This window comes from Danio aesculapii, chromosome 2 (assembly GCF_903798145.1).
Source record: "Danio aesculapii chromosome 2, fDanAes4.1, whole genome shotgun sequence".
Classification (NCBI taxonomy): domain Eukaryota; kingdom Metazoa; phylum Chordata; class Actinopteri; order Cypriniformes; family Danionidae; genus Danio; species Danio aesculapii.
Genome location: NC_079436.1, coordinates 53,145,821 through 53,159,710, shown reverse-complemented (window position 1 = coordinate 53,159,710; position 13,890 = coordinate 53,145,821). Strand labels below are relative to the sequence as shown.

At 39.0% G+C, this 13,890-nt stretch overlaps 1 protein-coding gene across 1 annotated transcript in view; it reads left to right on the top strand.

Annotated features, from left to right (window-relative positions):
- The window catches only part of sirt6 (sirtuin 6), a 63,270-nt gene that overhangs the window by 22,593 nt on the left and 26,787 nt on the right, over window positions 1–13,890 (top strand). The window contains exon 3 of the mRNA XM_056468364.1: window positions 10,272–10,454. Within this exon, the coding sequence (XP_056324339.1) occupies window positions 10,272–10,454 (183 nt within the window). The remainder of the gene's footprint in view (window positions 1–10,271; window positions 10,455–13,890) is intronic.

The window sequence follows — 13,890 nt, the reverse complement described above, 5'->3', positions numbered from 1 at the left end:
TATGCTGCTCAAGTGCAGATTTTCTTCTGCACTCTGCTGCTGAAGTGCGATTTAGTGTGTTTATGTAACAAGTATGTCTCCAACATTTATTAGATTTGCTAGAAATATTTGTGAATGTCTCCAACAGACCTACAGAGCGACATTAATGATAGGTAATTGGTATAACTGTGATGATAAAGTATGGAAACTGTGTTCATCATAACTGAAAGCTACGACATGTTTGCTGGCACTTGCGCGCACTTGTGAGTCAGTCAGTCAGCACGTCACCTGGGGTTAAACAAGGCACAGCACTACTACGATTACAGAAAAGTTGGCGCTGTTATAATTCACTTACCTTTTAATACGTTTTGGTGTGATTATAAACCCGCTATTGTTAAAAAAAACGGCTGAATGTTTTGAATGAGAAGCTGTTAATGTAGCCGTGGAGGGATGAATTTTGGTGTGCCCCGCCATGGAAGAATGAATGTAGCAGAAAACCCATGTATTGTTTTGTATATTTTTAGTTATTTGGGATGCAGAACCACGCAGTCAAACACTTTGCCGAATAGATCCACCCCTTTTGACGCTCATAATTATCATAAAAGTTCTCGTGCTGCAGGTATAAGGATAAAGAACGAACCTCCTCCGTTCGGCCTCTTTACTTTCTCTTTACTTACTCCTTTACTTTCATGGAGTAATGAAACTGTGTTGTACAGTGGTGTACTCCACTGAAGACATCCATTAGCCTACATATTTAATTTTGTTTTGTTGAGATTTGTTTAAGCAAACTAAGCTACTTTAGCTAATTTCCAGCAAATTAATACATTTGAAAATAATAACGAAGTGTGGTCAAAAAACTCCTATTCTAATGCCCCATTTGGTGATGCAGACGTCTCAAACCCGACAGGTGGACAAATCTATCCTTGTTTTATTAAAACAAATATAAATATGCATATAATAAATATTATTGCTAATAATAATAACATTATACATATGCAGATTGTCATGAATAAACTGAAAAGCCCTGTGAGGTGAATAAGGCATGGAGGCAGTGGTTTTTATTTTTTTGTAAAAAATAATAGTTTTTGTAGCATTTTAATACTTAATTGTTTCCATTTGTAAAGATATTTGTGTATTGCTGTACATTCTGAGTGTAATAAGCATTGTGTAAGCATTTGGACGCGCATAGGCGCATAACTTTAGAGCAGCTTTTAGTTGGTCAAGCACAGTCTATTTCAGTTCTTCAAATAGCAACACGCCAACAATGCGCCTTAAACACACCTCCTTTAATAGACCAGCACACCCATGAGTCCACACAGTGGCGCAAATGGATTTGCTATTTAAACAGCATGGTGCAAAAAGTGAAAATAACTGTTGCGCTGGTGTGAAATTGTATGGTCTGAAAATCACACCATACATGACTTGTGCCTTATTGCAGCGGGTGTATGGTAGGGCCCTATTTGTTTTTCCTACTTTGTAAGGTAATGGCTGCAGGTAGCGACCTTCGCTCCCACAAAATTCGGTCCCGCTTCCGCAACAATATGTATTATTTTCCAGGGCTCCGAATCGGTTCAAGGAACGGAAACGAAAAACGGAAATAAATGACATTTTTTCAGGAACAGAAACCAGAAAAAAAATATCAACTTTAATCATTCTGAACAGAAACATTTACAGTTAAACAGTTAATAACGTTATTTTATTGTTCTCTTTATTATATGAATTTGGGAGACAAAAAGCATTCATTTAAATCATGTGTACAAATGTGACGGTGACGCATACAACGTAAAATGCCTGCGAAGCAGATGTCATAAGCGAGAGTCGTTTCTGATGCGACAAGCTTGTCTTAAAGGTTACCGAGAACCTGCTCTTTCATGTACAAAGGTAGGCTATGTTTCAGTTTAAGTTATTGTTACTAAAACTTGTTTTTAGATGGGTCTCCATAAAGAAAATCCTTTCGTTAACATTTCTCTTATGAAAAATCATCTGATAAATCGATCTGTAACATTGAAGGATGAGGGGCAGATCATAAACATGATAGATAAAGTTTTGAATGATATGATATATCATCAAACCACCAAAGAATTTTCCATTCGGAGAATAACAGTATTTAATAGCTTAGTCCTTATAAACAATCCATTAATAAAATACATTTACAAGGCTACTGAAGAAATAACAAAATATGCAATATGATCCGCATAATGATCACAGTGAAATGAGGCAAGCGCTCGTTTTTATATAATGTCTGACCGTGATGCCTATTTAGGCCAATGCCAGTCTATAAAAAGATAATATAGCTTGAAACACTTTAATATTTAGAGAAAATAATAAAGTTTGTGAAACGATTGGATTTTTGTTTAGTTTTTAAGCCTGTTATTTTCTCCCGCTCCTGCCACAAAAGCCCACAAGTAAACATACAAGTAGTTTTAGGGTGCTTTCACACCTGTAGATCGATTGTTTTTGTTCTGGGATTCAGATTGTTACAATGTTTATTTTTGTTCTTGGTGCGGTTCACTTTCACATGGCAAAGTTTCTAAATGGACCAAAATAACTTAAACAAGTCACGTGCGAGTATACTTTGTCACAGTGGAGTTTGAGGGTTTATTTTTCAGAGTCCCATGGATTCTGCCTAGCTGTTATACATTGTTGTTTTAATTCATGTTGACGAGCAATAAGACATTATAAGCAATAAGGTACTCTTTATTTGAATGGTGAAACCCACAGACATTGTCACCAACTATAAATCAGAGGGGTAAAACTTGTTCATACATAGCCTCATTTCAATTGTCAAGCATACCTGCCAATGCTCCCGTTTTTCCCGGGAGTCTCCCGTATCTCAGACCCATCTCCCGCCACCCTCCCGTTTTATTTATCCCGGAAAACTTTTGGGATTCCACCCCCTGTAATTTCTCTTATTTTTTCTTAACAGATAAACAGCTTTCGTTAATATTTCAGCATGCTCTTACTTTTGTATTTGACATAAAACACACATTTACTGTTAGAAATGACATCCCAGCCTACTCATAATTCACTCTTCATATAGTCGTCCATACGGCTACTACACAACCATAATATACACTGTGATATAGTCTGGCTCGTTAGATCATATTACTTTCTCACTATAATCGACCCACTCCAGAGTTTGCTTCAATCGAGCTGAGACCACCTCATTCAGGCAATCTTAGACTGATTTGGCACAGATCAGAGTGCGATTGCTGGATTCTCATATCCCAAAAGAACCAAGCTAACGCGGAAAACACGCCAGGTACCGAAAGAAACATCTAGGCGTAAAAGCACTCCCTTTTTCACTGCTTATTTACACTACTCTGCTATTTGCTTTTGAATATAAACAAAAAAAAACTATAACAGAAAAATATTTATTTATTTTTAGTTTATTTAAATGGAGTGATGAACATGGGCATAAACAAGGAGCTTCAAAACATTGAAATACAGCCTGTTTTCATGCATGAACCATGCGGAAATTAGCTTCTGACCTTTAGCCTGTAAATTGCTTTTATTTTATTTGTTGCTTTGTGCAGTAGATAAATAGTAGAGTATTTGTTTTTTTTTTTTGTAAATTTTAGTCAATTTGTGTTCAACAGAAGACATTTTTGCACACTTACAATCACTTATGTGACAATATGTCTATCAAAATTGTGCACTTTCTATGTGCTTCACATAAGTGAGTGGGCTGTACAAGCACCTGTAGAAACACTCTTCTCTCTATATGCACTGGACACTTTTCTAAAACTCAATCTTACATAAACTCAATAGGTAAGCAATGTTTGCTGAATGAATGTACCAAAAATCATTTCCTTTTTCAATCTTAAATATCAGTTTTACACAATATCTTGTTTCTGTTCTACGTACTTGTATAGTCTGTCTTAGGTTATGTGGATAGTTAACATTTCTGCAGTAATGATGCCATCACAGAAGTGAAAGTTACTTTTGCCAAGGGCACTGACACAACCCCATACCATCACAGAGCCTGGCTTTTGGACTAGTTGCTGCTAATAATCTGGATGATCCTTTTCTTCTTCTTCGGTCCAGAGCACATGATATCTATTTTTCTTAAAGTACATGTATCCACTGTGTGATGGCTCATCCCAGATGCCTCTAAGCCCAGAGAAGTGGAAAGGGCTTCTGGACACTGTTAACATATGGCTTCCTTTTGACACAGTACAGCTTTCACTGGATTTGTGGCTGTAACTACGTATTGTGATACTTGACAAAGGTTTGCCAAAGTAGTCCTGCAGCCAATGTGGTAATATCGCTTATAGATGAATGAGGGTTCATGATGCAGTACCTCCTGAAGGATCGGAGATCACGGTTGTTCAGCCTTAAGACTTGTGCTCTCATCTTTTACACACTGAAATTTTTCCGTATAAATAGGTTTTAAAAATGCTCTGACATGCAGTGTTGTGTTCATATTTATGATCGTTTATTGACGTTCACACATGTAGCAAAGTGACAATCAGCCTTAACTTGACTTGGCTTGATATTCCAATTTCAGATTTACCCTCCTCTAAATGTCACATTAAGGAAAAGCTAACTGTTTTCTGGCGGTTTACACGTCAATCAGACGCCCTCTTTCTGTCTAAGCTGGTGTTTTTTTGCTAGAAAAAGCTGCAGTGTGTACAAGACTTTGATCAGTAGCCTACAGTCTGGCTAAGACTTATGCAGAGCTTATCCGAGTTTAGTGGCACAAAAAGAAAACTTTTGATAGTCCACCAAGGAAAGCCGCAGTAGTGTGTGTAACTGCGAAGGCATGAAAAAGCAAACGGATTTTAGTAGGATTGACTGTTGTTGTCCGCATGTGTGAGTGTTAATGCAAATTCCCAAGCGTACAAGAGCAAGATTCCTCGTTTAAGTGAACTTTGGAGTCGTCCCTCTTAGTAACTCCATCTGCGGTTATTAGACAGCGCAGTGACCTCCTGCTGTTATCGCTGATAAGTAAAACCCCTTCTTTGTCTTACGAAATTCCCAGCAGATCAGCTCAGCGGCGCTTGCAGGGTCACAGAGGGAGAGGAGGATCAGGCTGTAGACGAAGGGTTATGGGGATGGAAAATCATTTGAAGTTCACTGGTAATATCACTCGAGGGTTCTTGCTCCCAAATATTGTTTTATATGACTATTTTTAACTATTAGACACAATTGATTTCATAAAGCAACACAAATATTGGCAGTGATGAAACTGAAATGCCTTGTTTTAGACCACAATAATTCATTTGTATGGTGTATTGCCTACTTTTGTGGCCAATACAGCATCAGTTCATGTTGGGAATGACAGATGCAAGTCTTGCACAGTTGCCAGATGAATTTTTGAGCCATTCTTCTTGCAGAATAGTGGCCAGATCGCTACATGATGATGATGGTGGAGGAAAACGATTCCTGACTCACTCTTCTAACAAACACCCCAGAGTTCATGTTCATCAAACCACTCTGTCACCAGTCTTGCTATGTGTATTTGTACATTATTATCCTAACACATGGCACCACTTTCAGTATACAATGTTTGAAACATTGGGTTACACATGGTTCTCCAGAATGGTTCAGTAGTCCTAGCCAATGACTTGCCCATCTAGCACAAACATTGGGCCTAGGGAATGCCATGATGTTGTAGCCTAAACCATCACTGATTCACCCAAGTGCTTCAATCTGGGTGGGATGCTTTTTTGGGGCTTCTCCACACCGTAACTCTCACAGATGTGGGAATAACAGTGAAAGTGGACTCATCAGAGAACAATACATGTTTTACATTGTCCACAACCCAAGATTTTCGCTGCTGGCACTATTGAAAACGAAGTTTGGCACTGGAACTAGTCACCAAAGGTTTTGCTATAGCAGCCCGGCCATGTATTTTTACCCTTGTGGAGCTCCCAACCAACATTTTAGTGGAAACAGAAGTTGAGGTGCACATTTATTTCTGCAGTGAGTTGGTGTGGTTTTACGGGTAACACAGTGGCTCAGTCGTTGGCACTGTTGCCTCACTGCAAGAAGGTTGCTGGTTGAGTCCCGGCTGGGCCAGTTAGCATTCTGCGTGGAGTTTGCATGTGTTGGTGTGGGTTTCCTCTGCGTGCCTCCGGTTTCCACCACAGTCCCAAACACTTGTGCCTATAGGTGAATTTAATACACTTAATTGGCTGAAGTGTATGTGTGCGAATGAGTGTGTCTGGATGTTTCCCAGTACTGGGTTGCAGCTGGAAGGGTATCTGCTGTGTAAACACCATGCTGGATAGTTGGTGGTTCATTCTGCTGTGGGTAATCTCTGTGAATAAATGGACCAGCTGAAGGAAAATTAATGAATGGTGTGGTTCTATTTTTTTTTGACACAATCTGGGTAACACACGGACATCCATTTCAGACAGCTTCCATTTGCATCCACAGCTACTCCACCAGTTACACATTTATTTATTTTGTTATTTAGTCACTTTCACTTGTTACATCACGTCCGAACTACACACAATGCGAAAAGATTCCAGCTACAAGCAATTTGTCTGTTCGACATCAACCAAACGCGACACGACAGAAACATTTAAACACCAACTATTCATTTAAATTGAATACAATAAATGCCAGCAAATACATTCACAATAAAATGACTATTCTTATAATCTAATTAATACGTTTTTAACCTATTTACCATTATTAAAGGCTACTGAGTGACTGATGTTGATGGTTTGCACTGTCACAGTTCTGAATTTCATTTTAGTACTGTTTGCTAGTTATTTTGTTTTGAAGATTTGAGGTGAACTATCTGCTGCTACTTTCAGTGGGTATGACAATAAATGTTGCGTAAAATGTTGTTCAAACTCATTGGTACCATTTAATACTGAATAAAGGACATAATCTCTATCTAAGATTTCATTGTCATAATAGTTTATGCTGTTGTTTTGCCGCAATGTTGGCCACATGTCACCACTTTCACTCTATTACACTTCCTGATTAAGTCTTGCGTCGATCCCATTTGTAAGAGCAACAATAATAAGTAGTTGATCATTTGGAATAGTGGCAAAAAGTCATTTCTTTGATGAGTTATCTGTTAAACTGCATCCCAATCATCACAAACACTGCAGAAACCTACTGGAGACGGAGCCACATGGACCCAGATTCTCACAGAAATCAGTCAAGTTTGGTGGAGGAAAAATCATGGTTTGGGTTACATTCAGTACGGGGGCTTATGAGAGATCTGCAGAGTGGATGGCAACATCAACAGCCTGAGGTATCGAGACATTTGTGCTGCCCATAACATTATGAACCACAGGAGAGGGTTAAATTCTTCAGCAGGATAGCGCTCCGTCTCATGCTTAGCCTCCACATCAAAGTTCCTGACAGCAAAGAATGTCAAGCTGATCCAGAATTGGCCAGCCCAGTCACCCAGAAATGAATATTATTGAGCAGTCTGGAGTAAGATGGAGGAGGCATTGAAGATGAACTCTGAGAGTCCTGCAAGAACGCTTTTTGCCATTCCAGATGACTTTATTAATAGTGATTTGAGTCATTGCAGAGATGGATGGATGCAGTTCCTCCAGGCTCATGGAGTCAGACACGAAATGTATTCTTTTTCCACTGCAGCATGACTTTAAATACTATACCTGTACATTATTTCTGTTAAAGCCTAGTTCACACTACAGGATTTTAAACATCAGCAGATCGCTGTGCTGTTCACACTGCATGACTTGATTTTGTGTCTTGTAATCGCTGTGGTGTTCACACTACGCGACACGATGTAAATGATCCACAAGAGGGGGGTCACCACACTACAAGATCTGACAACAACTAGTTCCCCAACAGCTCAGATCCAGCTACCAAACCACAGCCAATGAAATGTTGAGGGAGGAGTCGTCAGAAAAAGCTGAACACTGCTTGTGTGCTGATGACATCACTGACAGCATTTCAAGCTTCAAGGGAGCATTTAAAAACAACGCCAGTCAGCTGATGCATCAGCGGATCAATCATTCATCTGCAAGGTTCAAATGGATTGATACACAGAGAGTTTTAATTTTGGTAATTTAATAACTCTTTGAAATAAAACTAACATATTTATAACACCCTGACATTTCCGAAATATCTGTCTATTTCTTTTTAACTTAGTTATTTTTTAAATTACAAAACAGTAAAGAACTGAGCATGCATGTCTGCTACTTTTCGCTGTGACTTTTAATATGCACGCATTTTTTTTTGCCTAGCAACTTCCTGCTAACATAAACATAACTTTCTCATAGCAAAAACATAAATTTACTTCAGAGATATCTTTCAAAACCGCATATTCTGTGCTGGGAAATAGCTCCTGTTTGAAAGTGAAAATGAAAGCGAGCCCCAGACCTTTGCGTGTTCTAGTATCTTAACTACATATTTATAGGCTGTATACCAAAAAAGATAACAATTTTTAGGCTAAAGGTGTAATCAATTATGATCACAGACATTCAGAGCTTATTATTAATATCTCAATAGAAGCTTGAATATAAATATGACGTGACAATATGACGTTTTATATGAGAACGGTCAGAATGTGCAGTATGGTAATTCTAATAGTTACAGAATGCTAGTTCCGCTGTTAATATTGCCTACTCTCATGTCCGTGTTGATGCAGAATAAAGCGAGTGCATCGATGCTCATTCTGGCCAATCACAGACGTTTCTGTTGGGCTCTTATGCTGATACGCTCTCTCATTGGCTGCAGCTCGTCACTACATCTGACCGCACATGGGGTCATGCCATTCCTGCTCTGGAATATTCAGCATGCTAGTTATTGGATTTCCGTCTGCGAGGTGTCTGCGACGCTTCAGCGAGCCTCCTTGATGCGTTGTTCAGTACTTCACACACAAAGACTGGCGAGCGCTGTGTACCCGCAGATTTCTTTCCAATCACAGCCCGATCTGTCGGTGAGCTCGTTAACTTCCAAATCGAGCTCAAATCAGGCTTAAAATCCTGTAGTGTGAATTAGGCTTTAGTGACAAGACTTTTATCTAAGGAAAGTTAAACCTTACTGTCCTAAATAATTAAAAATCAAGGCATGATCATATTTTATTTTGGTCAAATAAGCGTAATCTAGAGGCCTTTGCCTTTCATATAAGCCACTTCTGATACCAAATGATCAACTAGAGGTCAAGTTATTATTTGTTATTCCTAAAACTTGGATAGGTGAGAAGACTTTTATCAGGTAGTGTACTGTGTGGTAAATGCTGCACGTGAAAGTACCACATAATAACATGCTTTTATTCCAAAGAGCGCCCTCCAGCCACAAATCACACTGTGCTTCCTTGAGAAGATGTGCAGATAAACCGCTTCTTACTCAATCGTGTTTGACAATATTTGATCAACAAGCTCATGCAAAATTCAATTTACTCAGAAATCGAAAGTGTTCTTGACCATGTATGCATGTAATCATATTGTAGATGACCTACAAAACTTTACAATTTCAGAGTGATGATGTGTCTTCAGAATCAGAATCAGTAAGAGCTTTATTGCCAGGTATGTTCACACATACGAGGAATTTGTTTTCATGACAGAGCTTCTACAGTGCAACAGCATTACAGAGACAGGACAAAAACAGATAATAAATATATATAAAAAAAATACAAGTATGTAGTGAATGCAAATATACAAATTGACAAGTGTATGTACAGGTATATTACTATATACAACGTTATATGTGCAGCTGTTATGTGTAAATTGGCATGTAAAGTGTGTTGTTAAATAAGTGTATATTGTATAAAAGTGTATAGCAAGTAGTGATGTTGGTTTCGCAATATTATCATCAAGTGTTCATGAGATGGATTGCCTGAGGGAAGAAACTGTTTCTGTGTCGGGCTGTTCTGGTGCGCAGTGCTCTGTAGCGTCGACCAGAAGGTAAAAGTTCAAAGAGGCAGTGTGCTGGGTGTGAGGGGTCCAGAGTGATTTTAGCAGCCCTTCTGCTCGCTCTGGATAAGTACAGTTCTTGGGGAGTAGGAAGGGTTGTACCAGTGATTCGCTCAGCAGTCCAAACTATTTGACATAGTCTTTGGTGGTCGTATTTAGTAGTTGAGCTAAACCAGACAGTTATTGATGTGCAGATGACTGATTCAATGATGGAGGTGTAGAACTGTTTAATTTAATTTACCAAGACCCATTATTTAATATACCAAGGTCTGTTTTGCTTTCTGAAGATGAAATGTTTCATAATTTAGGCAGAAGAGCGTCTGGCGGAGAAGGTAATTGGTCCATTTATTGCTTAGATACTCTTGGCTGAAATTGAGGACACGAGGCTGTATCTCATCTGACGTGTGTGTCTGTGCGTGCGTGTGTGATCATCAGAGGTCCTAATGGTGTGTGGACGATGGAAGAGAGAGGAGAGGCTCCACACTTTAACACCACATTTGAGGACGCTCGACCCAGCCTGACTCACATGGCTCTGCTGCAGATGCAGAGGACAGGACGCCTCAAATACCTCATCAGCCAGAATGTTGACGGCCTTCACGTGCGCTCTGGCTTTCCCAGGTAAACACTGACGCTATTGTAACTATGTAAACACTATTGCTCACTAAAACACCATGCGTTTCTGTTTATTTAGATCCCAATTGATCACCACCAAGTTAGTGATATTCATCCTGTGGTCCAACAAATAAAAATATACAAAACTTAATTCATTCACAACAATAGAAATCACATTCGCAAAAACATTCAATCATTCATTTATTTGCTTTTCGGCTTAGTCACTTTATTAATCAGGGGTCGCCACAGTGGAATGAACCGCCAACTTATCCAGCATATGTTTTACGCAGCGGATTCCCTTCCAGCCACAACCCAACACTGGGAAGCACCCATACAATCTTGCATTCACACACATACACTACTAGATTATTCAATTCACCTATAGCGCTTGTGTTTGGACTGTGGGGGAAACCCACACCAACATGGGGAGAACATGCAAACTCCACACAGAAATGCCAACTGATCCAGACGAGGCTCGAACCAGCAACCTTCTCATGCTACCCACTGCGCCACCGTGATTCCCTATATTCAGTCAGAAAATATATTAAAACCTTCAAAATCAACAGCGTATTGTATATTGTGCCGTTTAATATTGCTTAAAAGATTTTTTACCCTCTTAAGGCCCAAGGTGTTTTTGTACATGCAATTTTTATTTCTCTTTGCTATTTGGGCTTATTAGAACCTAGTTAGAATAAAAACCTAAGTGTCATATTTTGATATGATGTGAAATTTACATATAACACGTTTTCCTGAATTTTTTTTATGCATATATAACATAGCATTTTTTTTTTTTACTTGCTTTGACTCCATCAGAGAGTAAAAACTTTTTTTTCCCATTTTGGACAGTTAGAAATAGGGTTTGGGACATTTATATATGCTGCAAAACAGTTGCAGGATGACACTGAATGTTTTTATATTTTGTTACAGACATACAAAGTATTTTAAATAGCCTCTTAGGAGCTAAAATGTGCTGTCCACATATGTAGACACTCAAGCCCTAGGATTTTAAAGCTTATTTAACTTGGGGCGTAAAAAAGTAACTTCTGATGGCAAATCATTCCATATTTTCATTCCTCTCTGCATTGCAATCCATTGCTTTGCATTAGTTTTTAAAACAGGATGTAAAAATACAATAATCAATGCAAGCATAGTGTTCAAATTATGACTAGTAAGTCTATATCAGAGAAAGAATTGTCCTAGGGCTTCTTGTTATCACAAAAAACCTTGATATTTAGTTTTTTCTGTGATATGAAATCAATTTTGCCAGCTTTGTTCGGAACAAATTCATCATTTTACATTTATTGGGGTGATTTATGTAGGGCAGTGCTTCTGCATAAAATATAAGCAAATTACAAGCGTAGAAAAGTACACTACAGCAAAGAAACAAAAAAAGAGCAGCGCTTCAAGGTATAACATAAGGTCAAACAGTGTTTATGTGGAAATTGAATATGTAAAAAAAAAAAAAATTAATTAAATCTTAATTAGATAAAGCATAATTTCTGATCACTGGATGTTTTAAAGTGACTTGGAAAGCTTTCACAGTCACAGGCCTTAAAAAAATGCAGATGATCAACTTTCACACTATTTTGGTTCAACTTGACTCCACAAATCACGTATTCTGAACTGTGGTGCTGGTCAACTATAATCAATAAATGTACAAACCCGACTCCAAAAAAGTTGTGCAACAGTGTGCAAATTGTGAATAAAATCTGAATGCGATGATGTGGAAGTTCCAGATTTGTCATATTTTATTCAGTATAGAACATACTCACCGCAAACTTTATTTGGTACACCTTTTCATAGATTATTTTAAAGACATGCACTCACTTTATTAGGTACACCTTACTAGTACCGGGATGGACCCCCTTTTACCTTCAGAACTGCCTTAATCCTTTGTGGCATAGATACTAGGCAACAAGGTACTGGAAATATTCCTCAGAGATTTTGGTTCATATTGACTTGATAGCATTATGCAGTTGCTGCAGATTTTTTCAGCTGCACATCTATGATGTGAATCTCCCGTTCCACCACATCCCAAAAGTGCTCTATTGGATTGAGATCTGGTGGCCGTGGAGGCCATTTGAGTACAGTGAACTCATTGTCATGTTCAAGAAACCAGTCTGATTCACGCTTTATGACATGTTGTGTTATTCTGCGTGAAGTAGCCATCAGAAGATGGGTACACTGTGGTCATATAGGGATGGACATGGTCAGCAACAATACTCAGGTAGGCTGTGGCGTTGACACGATGCTCAATTGGTACTAATGAGCCCAAAGTGTGCCAAGAAAATATCCCCCACACCATTACACCACCAGCAGCAGCCTAAATCGTTGATACAAGGCAGGATGGATCCATGCTTTCATGTTGTTGATGCCAAATTTTGACCCTACCATCCGAATGTCACAGCAGAAATAGTCAAACCAGTTTTTTAAATTTTCGATTGTCTAATTTTGGTGAGCCTGTGTGAATTGTAGCCTCAGTTTCCTGTTCTTAGCTGACAGGAGTGGCACCCGGTGTGGTCTTCTGCTGCTGTAGCCCATCTGCCTCAAGGCTGGACGTGTTGTGTGTTCAGAGATGCTCTTCTGCATACCTCGGTCATCAGACATGCAAGCTTCTGAACTGAGCGCTGATAACAACTTGAGTTGTCTCTGTCCTTTTTAGTCTGGATGACATGGTGTCCCAATTTTCCAAAAATAACTTCAAATTTTGATTCGTCTGGCCACAGAACAGTTTTCCACTTTGCCACAGTCCATTTTTAAATGAGCCTTGGCCCTGAGAAAACGCCTGCACTTCTGAATCATATTTAAGCATGGCTTCTTTTTTGATCTACAGACTTTTAGCCAGTAACTGTGAATGGCTCGGTGGATTGTTACCGACAATGTTTTCTTGAGCCCATATTGTGATGTCCATTATAGTAGCATTCCTTTTTTGTGATACAGTGCCGTCCAAGGGCCCAAAGGCATCCAGTATGGTTTTCCAGCCTTGACCCTTACATACAGAGATTACTCCAGATTCTCTGAATCTTTGGATGATATTATGGACTGCAGGTGGTGATAACTTCAAACTCTTTGCATTTTTTTCACTGAGAAACTCCTTTCTGATATTGCTTCACTATTTTCTTCAGCCTCCGGTGCCAAGACTGCAGCTCTGCACAAGATGTTTGGCCAGAGGAGAAATGGTCGTGGCCAACTGAGCCTGGTTTCACTGAACTAAACTGAACTTCAACTCTGAAAACTGGACTGACACTGTTTCAATTTACTAGAACTTCTATGTGAAGCTGCTTTGACACAATCTACATTGTAAAAGCGCTACAGAAATAAAGATGAATTGAATTTTTTGGTGCAGCATTGGGGACATTGCTGATCTTCTGCCCATCTTGACCTCTAAGGGCATACTCGCACTATGCACAGTTGCCTTGAACCATGCCGAAGCATGCTTGTC